Genomic DNA, 17,772 nt, shown 5'->3' with positions numbered 1-17,772 from the left:
CTTATTATACTTAAAACTCTCTCTCTCTCTCTCTCTCTCTCTCTCTCTCTCTCTCTCTCTCTCTCTCTCTCTCTCTCTCTCTCTCTCTCTCTCTCTCTCTCTTTCCCTTTTTCGCTGCTTGTGGACCCTGGTTGTCTGTGGCATACTAGTCCCTGCCATGTGCAGTTCTGATTAGTCGTGGGTGGGTGTGATGTGGGGCCGGGGGCATTGGACTTTCACCCTCCAGCTTGTACTTATTTCTTGTCTCCGGCTGGCCCAGCACTTGTCCCGCTGTTTTAATGCATCACATATTAGATGAGGTGCATACACATACATTTGGAGCATAATAATATAAAAAAAAAAAAAAGTTAAAAAATACATAGGGTAAGTGTGTCGTGTGCACATACATAGGGTAAGTGTGACGCGGGCATGGTGGCCTGGGCTTTGCACTAGGCTGGTTCCATGCTACACGCCATGCTTTTTTAATGCATTATACACTAGTTGACAAACATATCATGAGTGTAACAATGAAAACAGCCATATTTATTCCACAAAAAAACAAAAAACAAAACGTATACACACACAAGCAGGGTAAGCGTGGCATGTGCGGGACGGCTGGGGATGGGTATGGATTTTGGGACCATGGATCCCACAGCACTTCACCTTGATAGCCCGTTGTATGACGCCGGCGTTGGTCTATGCTATGCAATGGCCATGAGGGTTATCAGCGGCAGCTTTATAATACCTTATCATTAATAGTTGTATCAATATTACCGTTATTATTATTATTATTATTATTATTATTATTATTATTATTATTATTATTATTATTGCTATTATAACTACTACTATTATCAGTACTATTAATGGCTGTAGAAGCATTATTATTGCTATTACTACTAGTAGTTCTATTGGTCCTCTTTTTGATCCTTTAACCTCCCCTTCATTCTAGATGAAATGAGTATATTTGTAAATATATTTATCATTACTACTACTGCTAATAATATTATTACTAATTGGATTTTTCATTATTATTATTATTATTATTATTATTATTATTATTATTATTATTATTATTATTGCTATTACTGTTGATATTGTCATCTTCCTCATACCCAATTTTACATTTACATTTTGTCTTGTGTGATACTATTACTGTCTTCATCGTTATTATTGTCATTATAATTATTATTATTAATATATTTTCCTCTTTGATTTATGTATGTGTGTGTATATATATGTATGTATACACACACACGTTTTGTTTTGTTGGTCTTTGTATTTGCATTTTGCATCTAATAAAAAAAAAAAGAAAAAGAGTTGTTTGCTTTGCAGCATTGAGCAGTTATTTTACATAACTTTATCATAACTGTTTTGCAAATTCATTCATTCATTTTCTACCGCTTATCCGAACATCTCAGGTGTCATCGGGCATCAAGGCAGGATACACCCTGGACAGAGTGCCAACCCATCACAGGGTACACACACTCTCTCATTCACTCACACACTCACACACTACTGACACTTTTCCAGAGATGCCAATGAACCTTCCATGAATGTCTTTGGATCGGGGGAGGAAACCGGAGTACCCGGAGGAAACCCCCGAGGCACGGCGAGAACATGCAAACTCCACACACACAAGGCGGAGGCGGGAATTGAACCCCCAACCCTGGAGGTGTGTTTCAGCTCCTCTGGTAAATAACTGGCATGCCCTCAGCATCTGAGTTTAAAATTCTCTGGTGTCGCTCCTGCATAAAGGTCCTCCTAACCTTATGTCTCCTATTTACTGTACTTGCCCCATCAATAGATAAAAACCCCTTTTGGAGTGTTTGGAATTAAGCCTATAGGACCTCTAGAAGGCTCAACAGTAACAAACCAGACTAACCCCATTAATCCTTGCTCAGTGCCACCAGTTCCACCACTCCAGCAGTTATTTATGATGCACCCCCAAGGATTGGCCACTGACAAGCCCATTCACCTATGGTATACCAAGTGGTCGTTAAGGTGTTGCTAGGCAGATTATAGGGTGTTACCAGGTAGTTGCTTTTATATATCAGTTAAGCTGTTAAGTGTGAGGGTGTATCTAACCAGTTACAACAGTGTTTCAGGTGATTACTAGGGTGTGATTCTACACTATAAAGGAGAATGCAGGTTGTTAAATTTTATTAGGAACTTGAACACATGAACACATGAACGCCTGAGACAACAAAGTCCATCATTCCACACAAAGAAGTAATCTCCCTCGCTGTAATTAACAATTTTCAAGTGCTCTCATTTTCTGTCAAATATATTCAGGTACGAATGTGCTGCTGGTATCACAATCTTTTCAAGGCTTATAAAGAAAATCATAGAAAATGAAAGTGTAAGAATGCAGGCACATTTTCAGTCAAAACAAAAATACTTGTAGATACTTAAATGTAATTAAACTTCATATTAGAATTTCACATTTAAAATCTATTAGTAGATTGACATTTCTCATTAAGCCGGCAAAGCAGCTTTTGACACATATTGCATAAACCTACAAAAACAAAAGCATTTTCCTACCTGAACTAGGAATACAGACATCTGCTGAAGATTATGTCCAGATGTAAGATTAGACTCCAGATTATGATTTTCTTCATTCATTGCTCTTTTTGAAACCACACAGTTTTGGGGTGCTATACTGCAAAACAGGTTTAAACACCCATGTGTCTATGTACTTGATTATCTGAGGTGCTTGGCCTATTCACTGCTGCTAGCTATATTTGCACTTGGTATCAGTTATTATTTGCTATGAAGTAGCAATCATGGTGAAAGAGCTACCTAAATTTCGATATTTATAGAAAGCAATATTACACAACAGTTGAATGAAGAAAGCTACAGAGCAAAGAACTTAAACATTCCTATCAGTATAATTAATATAATAATCTGCAGGTGGAAAGTTGATGGAACCACAGCTGATCATCCCTGTACAGGGGCAACATGGGGCAACATGCAATATTTCACAATATTTCTCAGACTAATGATAAGGAAATTAAAAGAAAGGCCAGCAGCCACTTACAAAGAGTACTGTATGTCTTTAAACCAGCAGGAATAACAGTTATAAAGATAACATTAACAGTAAACTAGTACAGAAAAAAAAATAGATGGATTTTAAAGCATTTAGACAAAACAGAGCAATATTTGGAACAATATACTCCTGTCAGACAAAACAAAATTAGAATTATTTAAAAGAACATCATTCCACAGTGAGGTATAGAGAATTCTTGTAGAAAAACTACAGGTCCAGAGTCAATAAAACCATAAAATACGACACAGAACCTTAGAACTTTTGGTCTTTTATAATCCACCATGCCTATTTCAATAAAAACGTGCAGGTTGTTGTTGGTATGTTATAGTGAAGTCTACAGCAGGGGGCAGAGCTTGCTTTCATAAAGCCACCTATTTATGGAACAGCCTTCCAGTTGTCTCAAAGCAGCTTTTCAGAAGTATAGAAACATAGAATAAAAATTTTAAAGTTTAAAATTAATACTTATTTCCAACATTTATCTCTCATGAGTAAGCCTGAGGTGACTCAGACAAAAGCTTTAGTTAATAGTTTTTCATGGGCATGGAGCGTTTCATCCCACTTTCATAGGTTCACTTGTGGAAAGTGGAGTGGCCTCATGTCTGTGTTAAACTAGCCAGTCTTACCAAAATCCCTGTTTGCACTCATTTTAACTCAGTAACACTGCTTGATGTTATAGAATAATAATGACTTATAATATGTGGGTATAGGGAGGAAGACTCGGGAGGCAGGTGAGAATCATCATGCATTCATTACTTGCCAGCTCGACCCACCTCCTTTCCATCCACAGTTGACATTCTACCATGACCCTGCATTGTGGCACTGGTGTCAGCAAAGATTATCTAATAACATGAACAAGCATGAATGCCACTAAATTTGGTTCCCTTGTATTTTATAAGAATGTGACTGCTGAGGATGAAGACTAAATTATGTAGAATTATATGGTTTATATGTAGGGTTATATAAATACAACTGAATGCTTTAAAACCCATTGGAAGGAGGTTCACAGTTCAGATTGACAAAGATCTGAAGCATAATTCTCAATGATTAAAAATTAAAATTTACTTTGGGATATTTTTTTAATTACTATTTGCAAATATAAAATATATACATGCATGTGGTAAAAGCTTCTTGCATTTCCTTGAATCTGTAACAATACAACTTGTATAAAACATCAGATGGAGTACTAAGCATTATTTATCAACTAGCATCTAAGCAGTACTTAAATACTTAAAACATATTATTTTAAAGAGATTCTTTGATAATGCAGTAATGAAAACTGCACACCAGTTTGCTCATGTTCAGTTTATTAAAACAACTTACAACCTCTATCTAAATAAAATCTTTGATTAAAACATTTAAGTCAATTTATTTATCGCCAGTTCAATTGCTTTGTAGTTAAGAAAAATCAGCATGTTCTTCAGATATGATCAATACTTAAGATTACACATAAAGCAATAATCCGAACCTCTTTACTGATCGGCATAGAATCTTTTAATCAGTTAATGTCTTAGTCTTTCTCAAGGACACAACTCTGTTATTTCTCACTGCTAATTCCAATCAGAAAGAAATCAAAAGTACCCCCCCCCCCCCCCCCCCCCCCCCCCCCCCAAATATGGGAAGCTGTCCAGGACAATGAGCAGAACTTTTTTTCATAGCTAATTCTTTATGTGATAATTTGTTTTATATAGTTTTATATAATACATTGACCCATAATTTTAAGTTATATATATAAAACCTATGAAACAATTTCAGTGCATTAATAACAAGTATGGTGCTAAAAAGAATTCTTTAAAGTTGCAGAAAAAGGGAAGAAATACATTTTGGATTTTTAAAAAGTTCTTAGTTGGATGGATATTTCTTTTTGGGGTTACACAGAAGAAGAAATTATCACCATCTATACCATCTATAAACTTACAGTGGTATGGTTGAATTATGGACCAGATGATTCTTCATGGAAAAAATATGATTCAACATGAGTGGTACAGTTTGGGGTAGAAGAGCTCACTACAGATTTACAAAGTAAACAGACAAAAATAAATTAGAATCAATTATTTGGCACATAGAGGATATCTAATCATGTTTAGGTCTTGTGTAGTGCTTACGTATTTATTAAAATAATCCCATTCTTTATTAGGAACACCACTTGTCAAATCAGGAATAGACGTCTAATCCATTCCTCTCACTCTCATCAAACGACAGATTGTGGTACTGGTGGTCAGGTTTCAACATGGCACTACTCTGATTTGGTTTCATGCTAAAGATAGGAGATATTGTGCTGTTCAGATGACCTGCTGGGTTGAGATCTTCCTGTGGCTTCCAGTCCACAGACAGGCGTGAGTCATGAGGGCTCAACAAGACATTGACCTTGCCCAACACAATGTCCTGCAAATGCTGGTTTTCTTTTGCAGCGGCTTCCCATACCACCTCCAGTTCATTCTCCACGTCCCTGTCAGTGAGAAACAGAGATCGAGACAGATAATCAGATTTAAATACAATTACTTTTACGCCTACATCATCCAGTAGCACAGATTAGCACTGACGTTTATTTATCTTTTTAATCACAGGTAGTTAAACCTCAGCTGACAACAATAAAGAACACTTACACCAGACACCCAAACATTTCACAAGTCATATGTACAGAAGATAGCAAATACACACATTGACATACACTCCAAAGTTTAAGCCACAGGTTTAAATATGCAGGGAGAGATGATGATGCAAAGCAGATGAGGAGGACAAAGACAGGTAAAATGTAGGAGGTGGAAAATGTAAAGTCTCTAAGCCAAAACTGGGTTACAATACCTGTCATTATCGGTAAATGAGGCAAGGCATAGACGTCATCCGAGAGAGACAAAGCAGAAGAATGTGAAAGAAAACTACCAACTAGTGACTCTTACACCATAATGACCATATACTCCAGAATTATACCCACTAATCAGCAATGATCAAATCCCACAGGAACGAGTTTTTGTAAGAAGATATGATTACTGTAAATGATAGCTATAAGGATAGAAAGGGAACATGGAAGTAAAGAAGTAAAGAATGGAAGTAAAGGAAACCAGAAAAGAAAGAAAGCAGGTCCACATAACACAACTGCAGGGTCTGATCTACATTACTGTGTAAAAGTCATGTAAAGAAATCATGTAAAACAAATGTACAGTAATGAAATACTTGAAATACTTCTCTAAAAAGAAAAAGAGTAAAAAAACATCTGCTGTGACAAACGTTCACCGTAAGCATCAGCAGTACAGAACAGTGCCTCTAGAAATGTTGTAGTATTCGCCCTTCAACTCAGACCCCAATCCTGGTGACTATTTCTCTTTTTGCTGTATTACATCATTCATCAATTTATAGAATTTATATTGTAATTGGATTATTTCCTCTCATTTTAAATGTAAGGATGAAAACCTATCAATAATTCGTAATCATCCTTTGCTTTACAAATCCTTTGTTTTACAAACATCATTTGCATAACAAATCTAAACTAGTACAATTATTTTATTTTTGAGATCTCTGTCAAAATATGCTAACTATATTACTCCTATTCGAGTTTAAAACTCACCTCCTTTTTCAGGATAAAAATTTCCTATAATATTTTGGTAAAATTTCACGATTGATATGTTTGAATTTGAGAGTTCTCACAGCTAAAATGTGATATGAGCTTAGTCCTGCTGTCATGACTGGTGAAAATCAGATGAAGCTGTTAAAAGAAAAAACAGATGGAGAAGGTTATTAACACTTCTGAAAAAGGTCATGTTGAGAAATAATCAGAGATTCTGGAAAAAAGTTTTTGAGGACTGATGAGACTCTTTGGGTCTGAGTTGAGCCACTTTGTCTGAATATTTAATGCAGACCAAATAAAACTTAACACCTAGGTAAGACCATGAATGACTTGACAAAAAGAAGGATTGTGATTTGGAATGACCATGTCAAGCCTAAAATGAAATGCAAGTGGCATGAGCTGAAAATTAAAAAATCCACCAACATTCTCCATTTGATTTGATAGAGTTTGCATTGAGAAATGGAAGAAAGTGTCATAAGGAAAACGCTCAAAGAGACGCATCATGATTCAATTCAATTCAATTCAAGTTTATTTGTATAGCGCTTTTTACAATGGGCTTCGTCTCAAAGCAGCTTTACAGAACATAAACATAGAACAGAAGTTAAACATAAGGAGAAAAAAGAATTAATATATAAAAAAATTAAAGAGAGATATAGATGACAACCCAAAGCAATAATTACTGCAAAAGGACAGTTCGTAAAATTCGAGGGGTTGAAGGTTTGTTTCATTTTCGAATCATTTTGAGAACATCTAAACTTCAATGAAGCACTAGAATAAACTGTAATATACAGTACTTTTATATATACTCAGTAAGAGAAATAGTTATTGGAGTAAATACTTTCTGGAGTGCAGTTTCCCAGGACAGCTTCTAAATGTTCTCTGAGGTGAGGTATATATGTCACTATCAAAAAGTATTGGTCTAAAGAATAAATGCAAGGTAATTAACAACAAATACATTTTCAAATTAAGACATTTGTGTCATGTACAATATCTATGTTTCCAGTTCTCCAAAGTCCTAAGATGGCCTTGTATTATTACACATCATTAATTGTGGGGTGCAAAAAGCTATGTACATCAGTGACCCACAAATATGCTTGTTGAATATTGATGTCTTTGGGACCATCTAGTCTCTTTTATGAGCCTCTGACTCTTCTTGCCAATGCAATTCTGCCTCGATTGTATTTTTGATACAGAACCAACCTTTTTTCAGAAATGTAAAAACAAAAGACTCCATGTGTATAAACTGTGTTATAGTTTTGCTTGCTGTATCAGCCAGTGCACTGTCATTTTAACAGATCAATTAGCCAGGCCATCTGTTGAACAGACCCTAAAGGATGCGCGCGCACACACACACGGTCAATTATGAGTCATTATTGTCCCTGTGTGTATGTGTGTGTGTGTGGTTATGAATGCTTTGTAGATTGCACTCATAATTTATGACCTTCGGTGAAAGCCAAACAGATGGTGCATGAAAGAAAGAAATGCTGGAATCACTGCACTCTCTCTGTCTCTCTCTGTCTCTGTCTCTCTCTCTCTCTCTCTCTCTCTCTCTCTCTCTCTCTCTCTCTCACACCCATACACAGAGGCAGGTGTATAAGTTTAGTAAGCTTTGCAAGTGAGCATAAATAAGCAGTAATAATTTCACTCACTTGCTCATGTCTGTTATTGTTCCTGTTGTTTTAGTAAAGTGCTCATAAAGTTTCTATGCATGTTCATTCTATTATTCATTGTACCTTACATACAGTTTAATATTAAATTCAATTCAATTTATTTGTGTAACACTTTTAACAATTCACATTGTCTGAAAGCAGCTTTACAGAAGTATAGAAACAGAATAAAAAATTATAATTAATAATTCAAGTTTACAATGAAGTTACTATATGTCTCTAACATCTATCCCTAATGAGCAAGCCTGAAGTGACAATAGCAAGGAAAAGCTCCCTGAGATGATATGAGGAAGAAATCTTGAGAGGAACCAGGTTCAGAAGTAAACATCATTTTATCTTTATCTTATTTGAGTGATAATGGACAGTAAAATGCTTAATGCTGGACATACAGCATCTTAATCAGAGACAGGGCTTATCATGGTGAAATAATATTTTGTGAATCAATTTGTACAGTAAACATCCATTGTGTAGCAATGTCTGCAAGCACAAATTCCTTGTTGATTAGAAATGTCAGGAGAATGCACACATTGGTTAGAGCTCACAGGAAGGTGACAGTAACTCAACACAAGTACCACCACGGTGAGCAGAAAAGCATCGCAGAACACAGAACAAACCAAACTTCAAAAATTGAGGTGGATGAGATACAACTGCTCATTTCATGACACTGAAAAGCTTGGAATAAAGCTTGGAATAATAAGTTTGGAATAACAGGCAAGAGCCTTAGATATTTTGTTTTTCGCCAAAGAGCTGTAACATGTCAAACATTACAACAATATCTAAAATATAAATAAAATGTCACTGTTCCAAAGGGGAAGAGATTATTGGAGAAAAGTCTTATTCTTGGCACAGCTGCAATAACATATTCTTTCTGTCATTTTAGATTACCCAGAGGTAAAATCCCCATTGGAGTAGGGAAAAGGATGTCGCTTGAGTGAGAACAAAAAAGTGGATGACATTGAACAGTGTTTGCTAACTACTTCCTCTTTCATGTCTCATTCAATAATTAAAAAAAAAACAACACAAAATCCTCTTTAGAGAGTGGCTATGACATTTGGCACAGTGGAATCTAGACAATAAAGAGTGACTCTTTTCTCTAGAGAATGTGTTCTCACTGCACCAAATTCCAAGCTGATCTATGGGAAGCACACTCATCCACATGCACATTTACGATAACAAAAACCACAAGAGTTGCTAAATGAAGTGAAAATCAATGGGACTATAGCAACTGATCAGCCACCTAACCACAAACACAATACCACAATTCCATCTGCACTGTTGCAATGTTAAGATTCAAAGCACAATGGGTTACTGATCAGAAGGTTAGGGGTTCCAAACACCAGCACTGCCAAGCATCAGTATTGATTGCTCTGATCTCAGCTCTGATCTTGCACACTGACCTCAGCTTCCTAATAAGTTTGAATATGAAAATAAATAAATAAATGTAAATAGATTTTCTGTAAAAAGAGAGGAAGAGGATACGAGAGATCGAGTGAGATCAAGTGAGAGATGTTGGGCTAATAATGTTGGGCCAATATAGCAACTGTAAATTGACAAATTATTGCTAACAACACTCCAGCATGTCCAGTTTGAATTAATGTGTGCTTTTCTTTGGTTTACCGTTCTGAAGAAATGGTCAAAACAGTGAAAAACGTCTTGTGACTTATTCACATAAAGTATTCTAATCATGAATCTAATAAAATTACAGAATGTTTCTTTAACAGAATGCATTTTATGTAGTTTACATTATAAGCTCCTACCAGATCAAAATCGGGTTATAATTATTTATACAGTTTCACAGCCTAGACATTAATTAACCCAGGATCCCACGCTGTCATTACCACGGCCAGGGTTCGATTCCAGGGCAGGGATCTAACCTAGGTACAGCAGAGTAAACTGTCAGTGTTGCTCCCAAGCCTGGATAAAATGGGAGGGTTGAAGGGATGCATCAGAAAGGGCATCTGGCATAAAAGCCTGTGCCAAATCTATTATGCACTTATGTAATCCGCTGTGGTGACCCCAAAAAACAAAGATCAGTTGCCTTGTTTAAATATGTATAGCACTTCCATCCCATCCATCCATCCATTTTCTACCGCTTATCCGGGACCGGGTCATGGGGGCAGCAGTCTAAGCAGGGACACCCAGACTTCCCTCTCCCCAGACACTTCCTCCAGCTATTCCGGGGGAATACCAAGGTGTTCCCTGGCCAGCCGAGAAACATACTCCCTCCAGCGTGTCCTAAGTCTTCCCCGGGGCCTCCTCCCGGTTGGACATGCCCAGAACAGGAAGGCGTCCAGGAGGCATCCGGAACAGATGCCCGAGCCACCTCAGCTGACTCCTCTTGATGTGGAGGAGCAGTGGCTCTACTCTGAGCTCCTCACGAGTGACCGAGCTCCTCACCCTATCCTCTAAGGGAGCGCCCAGCCACCCTGTGGAGGAAACTCATTTCGGCCGCCTGTATCCGGGATCTTGTCCTTTCGGTCATGACCCAAAGCTCATGACCATAGGTGAGGGTAGGAATTAGATCAACTGGTAAATAAGGAAGGGGACAAGCCAGCCTTTTCCGCTGGGAACCATGGCCTCGGATTTGGAGGTGCTGATTCTCGTCCCTGCCGCTTCACACTCGGCTGCAAACCGTCCCAGTGCACGCTGGAGGTCCTGATTTGAGGAAGCCAACAGGACAACATCATCTGCAAAAAAGCAGAGACGAAATCCTGTGGTCCCCAAACCGGACTCCCTCCGGCCCCCGACTGCGCCTAGAAATCCTGTCCATATTAATAAACAGGACCGGTGACAATGGGCAGCCCTGCCGGAGTCCAACAGGCACCGGGAACAAGTCTGACACTGCCGGCAATGCGAACCAAACTCCTGCTCCTGTCATATAGGGACCGGACAGCCCTTAGCAGAGGGCCCCGGACCCCATACTCCCAGAGCACCCCCCACAGGTCACCACGAGGGACACAGTCAAATGCCTTTGTCAACCAAGACAGCCCCACAACCTCCAGAGACTTGAGGTAACTCAGGGCGGATCTCATCCACCCCCTGTGCCTTGCCACTGAGGAGCTTCTCAACTACCTCAGTGACCTCAGCTTGGGGGATCGACGAGTCCACAACTGAGTCCTCGGCCTCTGCTTCCTCAGTGGAAGATATGTCGGTGGGGTTGAGGAGAACCTCGAAGTACTCCTTCCACCGTTTGAGAATGTCCCCAGTCGAAGTCAGCAGATTCCGACTCCCACTGTAAACAGTGTGAGCAGGGCACTGCTTCCCCCTCCTGAGACGCCGGACGGTTTGCCAGAATTTCTTCAAGGCCGACCGATAATCCTTCTCCATGGCCTCACCAAACTCCTCCCATACCCAAGTTTTTGCCTTCGCAACCACCCGGGCTGAAGCTCGCTTGGCCCTCCGGTACCTCTCAGCTGCCTCCGGAGTCCCTCGAGCCAACCAGGCTCGATAGGACTCCTTCTTCAGCTTGACGGCATCCCTTACATCTGGGGTCCACCAACGGGTTCGGGGGTTGCTGCCACGACAGGCACCGGAGACCTTATGGCCACAGCTCCGAGCAGCCGCGCCAACAATGGAAGTGGAGAACATGGTCCACTCGGACTCAATGTCTCCAAACTCCCTTGGGATCTGGTTGAAGCTCTGCCGGAGGTGGGAGTTGAACTGTCCAACTTCCTCCCCTGCCATCGGATCCAACTTACCAACAGGTGGTGATCTTTACCCAGGTGTCCAAGACATACGGCCGGAGGTCAGATGAAACAACCACAAAGTCGATCATCAACCTCTGACCTAGGGTGTGCATTGATGACGTGACCGTTTCCAAGACCATCACTACACGCCCCAACCAGAAGCCGTGGATGAATGCTAATGTGCGTGCTCTGCTGAGGTCTAGGGACCTAGCCTTCAGAACAGGGGACAGGGTGGCCCTAAGAACAGCAAGGGCCAAACTGTCCCGAGCCATCAGAGAGGCAAAGCGTGCACATGCCCAGACAATCCACAGCCACTTCCAGGACAGCGGAGACACCCGGCGCATGTGGCAGGGCATACAGGCGATCACAAACTACAAGACAGCTTCACCTGCTTGTGATAGCGACGCCTCCCTCCCAGACGCGTTGAACGAGTTCTATGCTCGGTTCGAGGTACAGAACAACGTTACGCCAAGGAAGACCATCCCTCGTCCCGACGACCAGGTACTCTGTCTATCCACGGCCGACGTGAGGAGATCTCTATGCAGAGTTAACCCACGGAAGGCTGCTGGACCAGACAACATTCCTGGCAGGGTGCTCAGAGAATGTGCGGAACAGCTAGCGGATGTCTTTACGGACATCTTCAACATTTCCCTGAGCAGCGCCGTTGTTCCTACGTGCCTCAAAACTACCACCATCGTTCCTGTCCCAAAGAAGTCTACAGTGTCTTGCCTCAATGACTATCGTCCCGTTGCACTCACACCCATAGTTATGAAGTGCTTCGAGAAGCTCGTCATGAGGCACATCAAGACCCAGCTACCGCCCTCACTGGACCCCCTACAGTTCGCGTATCGTCCAAACCGCTCCACAGACGATGCCATTACCACAGCCCTCCACTTAGCCCTCACCCATCTGGACAATAAGGACACTTATGTACGAATGCTGTTCATAGACTTTAGTTCAGCATTCAATACAATCATCCCTCAGCACCTGATTGGGAAGCTGAGCCTGCTGGGACTAAACACCTCCCTCTGCAACTGGATCCTGGACTTCCTGACTGGGAGACCTCAATCAGTCCGGATCGGGAACAGCATCTCCAGCACCACCACACTGAACACTGGAGCTCCTCAAGGCTGCGTGCTCAGTCCACTGCTGTTCACTCTGCTGACTCACGACTGTGCAGCAATGCACAGATCGAATCATATTATTAAGTTCGCCGATGACACGACTGTGGTGGGTCTCATCAACAAGAACGACGAGTCAGCATACAGGGAGGAGGTGCAACAACTAACTGCCTGGTGTAGAGCCAACAACCTTTCTCTGAATGTGGACAAAACTAAAGAGATGGTTGTGGACTTCAGGAGAGCACAGAGCGACCACTCTCCGCTGAACATCGACGGATCATCTGTAGAGATCGTCAAGAGCACCAAATTTCTGGGTGTTCATCTAGCAGAGAACCTCACCTGGTCACTCAACACCAGCGCCATCACCAAGAAAGCCCAGCAGCGTCTCTACTTCCTCCGAAGGCTGAGAAAGGCACATCTCCCTCCCCCAACCCTGACCATGTTCTACAGAGGGACCATTGAGAGCATCCTGAGCAGCTGCATCACTGTCTGGTTTGGGAACTGTACGATCTCGGATCGCAAAACCCTGCAGCGGATAGTGAGGACAGCGGAGAAGATCAATGGGGTCTCTCTTCCCTCTATCATGGACACTTACACCACACGCTGCGTCCGCAAAGGCAACAGCATTGTGGATGACCCCACACACCCCTCACACACACTCTTCACCCTCCTGCCGTCTGGAAAAAGGTACCGAAGCATTCGGGCCCTCACGACCAGACTGCGTAACAGTTTCTTCCCACAAGCCATCAGACTTCTCAATAACCGAACTGTACTATACTGAGCACAACATACACACACATCATCTGTATGGACTGCACAGACCCTCACAAAACACACACACTGTTTTGCACACTTTTCTGCTGTTTTTGCACATATTGGACAATATCTCAGTCATCTGCTGTTTTTTGCACAACTCCATATATAATCCAAAGGACCTGCTGCTAAGAACCTGCTGCTGTTCATTCTTTTACTGCACAAAATACTGTTTGAACATTCAGTATTTACACCGGTCGGTCGGCGCTGTTTCTGTTACTTCTTGTAACTTAATGTCTGCACTGTTTTTTGTCCTGCACTGTCTTTTGTCCTGCACTGTCTTGCTTGTCTTGTCCTGCACTGTTTGCACCAGGTTGCACAGTTGCACTTTATGTGGCTAAGACTACTTACATGTCCTTAGCCCTGTCTTTGTTTTATGTAGCACCTTGATCCTGGAGAAACGTTGTCTCATTTCACTGTGTACTGCAACAGCTATATATGGTTGAAATGACAATAAAAAGCTTCTTGACTCTTGACTTGACTCCTGGTGCCACGTGCACTGATGGACACCTTTATGCTTGAACATGGTGTTCGTTATGGACAAACTGTGACTAGCACAGAAGTCCAATAACATAACACCACTCGGGTTCAGGTCGGGGGGGCCGTTCCTCCCAATCACCCTCCAGGTGTCACTGTTGTTGCCCACATGAGCGTTGAAGTCCCCCAGTAGAACGACGGAGTCCCCGGTCAGAGCACTTTCCAGCACCCCTCCCAGAGATGCCAAGAAAGTCGGGTACTCTACACTGCCATTTGGCCCGTAAGCACAAATAACAGTGAGACACCTATCCCCGACCTGAAGGCACAGGGAAACAACCCTCTCGTTCACCGGGGTGAACTCCAGTACATGGCGGCTGAGCTGGGGGGCTATGAGCAAGCCCACACCAGCCCGCCGCCTCTCACCATGGGCAACTTCAGAGTAGTAAAGAGTCCAGCCTCTCTTGAGGGGTTGTATTCCAGAGCCCAAGCTGTGCATGGAGGCGAGCCCAACTATCTCTAGTCGGTATCTCTCTACCTCCCGCAGCAGCTCAGGCTCCTTCCGCCCAGCGTGGTGACATTCCATGTTCCTAGAGCCAGATTCCGTGTCCGGGGATTGGATCGCCGAGGCCCCCGCCTTCGGCTGCCACCCAATCCACAATGCACCAGGCCCCTTACGGTTTCTCCTGCAGGTGGTGGGCCCACTGGAGATCGGCCCCATGTCGCTCCTTCGGGCAGCGATATGGGGCCGATACGGAGAGGGGAGGAGTGTGTGTGTGTGTATGTGTGTGTGTGTGTGTGTGTGTGTGTGTGTGTGAGGGTGTGTGTGTGAGAGAGAGAGAGAGAGAGAGAGAGAGAGAGAGAGAGAGAGAGAGAGAGAAAGGAGGGGGCAGGAGAGAGGGTAAAGTTTCCACCAGGCGCTCACATGCGAGCCCCAGCCCCGGGCCTGGCTCCAGGGTGGGGCCCTGGTTACGCCATACCGGGCGACGTCACGGACCTTGTTTTATTCTTCTTCATAAGGGGTTTTGAACCGCTCTTTGTCTGGTCCCTCACCCAGGACCTGTTTGCCTTGGGAGACCCTACCAGGGGCAAAAAGCCCCAGACAACATAGCTCCTCTTACCCTGAGAGATGGTGGGTCCAGACAAGTAGTGCTAGTAGGTCTGATGGTGTGAGATGCAGTGTGGGGAGTGACAAGAGCTTTGAGGTAAGAGGTACATGGTCCATTTTTGGCTTTGTAGGCAAGAATCAGTGTTTTGAATCTGATGCATGTAGGTACAGGAAGCCAGTGGTGAGAGCGCAGCAGTGGGGTGGGAGAATTTAGGTTTGTTGAAATCAAGTCATGCAGCTGCATTTTGGATCATTTGCAAAGGACAAATTGCGTTCATTGGTAGACCTGCAAGCAGTGAGTTGCAGTAGTCCAGTCTTGAAATGACAAGAGGCTGAACAAGTACTGGGGTAGCCCGTGTGGACAAAAATGGCAGAATCCTTCTGATGTTGTAGAGAAGAAACCAACTTGAGCTTGTCACATTAGCAACATGCGAGGAAAAGGACAGTTTACCACAAGGTTGCAAGCTAAGACCAAAAGGGAAATCAGAACGTTGTGTCATCATTCAGCAAGACCTAAAACACCACCAATACCACAAAGGTCACCCACATGAGGATGGGTTTCCTTTTGAGTCTGGTTCCTCTCAAGGTTTCTAGCTCATATTGTCTCAGGGAGTTTTTTCTTGCCATTGTTGACTCTGGCATGTTCATTATGGATACATAAAAATATAAGGGTTAATGGTGTTGACTTGGCCTTCAAATTCCTCAGACCTCAATCCAATTGAGCATCTGTGGGATGTGCTGGACAAACAAGGGTTAGAGATTTAATGTTATAACTTGGGTCATCTGCTGGTTACAATGATAAATCCACATAAATCCTATCGACATTACACCTCGTGTTCTTGATATCGTGCTAATTAGTATCTCAGATGCATAGATGGATAGACAGAAATCCAGAAAAACAAAATAAAGAAAAAAAAAATAAATGTGGATAAACAAGATATTCTGATTCTGAAAGTATTTGAATAATTACAGTATAAGGAGGCATATAAATGAGTAAAGAACATGGATGTGCTCTAATAAATGAGCTAGTGTATCTATTGACCAGTCCACCAGTCTGCTGTATAAGCATTGTTTGGACAGCTAGGGTCACAGAGAGCAAGACTGATCAGCTGTGCTAGGAGTATAGTATTAAACTGTGTGTGTATATATATATATATATGTATATATATATATATATATATATATATATATATATATATATATATATATATATATATATATATATATATTTGTGTGTGTGTGTGTGTGTGTGTGTGTGTGTGTGTGTGTGTGTGTGTGTGTGTGTGTGTGTGTTCATCCTGTATGACTGTTGTGTTACTGATTATACCCCTCTATTACAGATCGTCGTATTCCCAAGAGAGATTCACAGTAATTACATACTGAGCACAAATTAAGGGTTGTGTCTCATTGCGTTGTGGCAGAGATCATCCTTTTGTGCCCTGTCACTTGGACAAAACAGTGGCACTGGAATTTCTAATTATAGGCTACTAGAGCTGCAATCTCATCATCTATACAGGTATCAGTAAAAGTGCAAAGTCACACACTGCAAAGTTATAATGACAGACACGGGTTCAGTCACCCAGTGCGTAGAGTAACAACATTCAGATGGGTGACAAATTAAAGGAAAGTCTTTGGACCGCTTCAGTGTGTATTGGCATAAATTAGACAAATCTTTACTAGAGAGAATGCTTTCTAACATGTTGCTCCAAAATCTCCATTGGTATTCATTTGAGATGAGAATTTCTGTTAAGCCCAGAGCACATGACTTTATCATGTTCATACTCATCAATCACAATCATACTGTTGAACTTAATATCAGCATGGCTGTGATTACACAATATAATTAGTTCATCAGTTATGAAGAGCAGCTCTTTTAATATTGCTTAATTAAATCAGGAGACTTTTTTCTTCTTCACAGAATCCATTTCTGAATTTACCATGCTGGCCAGAAGGTGCTACACAAGCAAAGAACATATACAATGACACCAAATGTAAAATTACTCAGCTCGAGTGCATGGCAGATCATCTACTTATTGTACAAGTAAACAATCTATGTATATAAATGTAGCTATAAGATAGTGTTCACCAATAATCGCCAATTCCAGTAAAATGAGAAAATATTTAATTCAGATATAACTTGTCCCATTTCACTACACTCATGTGCACACAATTGTTGACTATTTATTCATCCCTCAAACAATAAGAGTCCAGGATCATTCATTACCACCCAGCAGTGGTAGACCAGCCCTGCATCATTTAAATACACAGATTTCATCTATTAGGGTATGTGGAAAATGATTTGGAAAGTGACAC

General features: G+C 41.6%; 1 protein-coding gene across 3 annotated transcripts in view; it reads right to left on the bottom strand.

The window, feature by feature from the left end:
* Positions 1–4,627: 4,627 nt before the first annotated feature.
* cep89 (centrosomal protein 89) overlaps positions 4,628–17,772 on the bottom strand; it is a 73,776-nt gene continuing 60,631 nt past the window's right edge. The window contains exon 19 of one of the 3 annotated variants that reach the window (XM_027133017.2): positions 4,628–5,474. In XM_027133017.2, coding sequence (XP_026988818.1) covers positions 5,180–5,474 — 295 coding nt within the window. In that variant the 3' untranslated portion in view covers positions 4,628–5,179. Of the gene's footprint in view, positions 5,475–6,523; positions 6,729–17,772 lie in introns of those variants that run through there. The other 2 variants (XM_027133016.2, XM_047820644.1) reach the window with 2 other exon arrangements.

Source organism: Tachysurus fulvidraco, chromosome 1 (assembly GCF_022655615.1).
Source record: "Tachysurus fulvidraco isolate hzauxx_2018 chromosome 1, HZAU_PFXX_2.0, whole genome shotgun sequence".
Classification (NCBI taxonomy): Eukaryota; Metazoa; Chordata; class Actinopteri; order Siluriformes; family Bagridae; genus Tachysurus; species Tachysurus fulvidraco.
The sequence above is the reverse complement of the archived record's forward strand: the minus strand, read 5'-3'. Positions and strand labels throughout refer to the sequence as shown.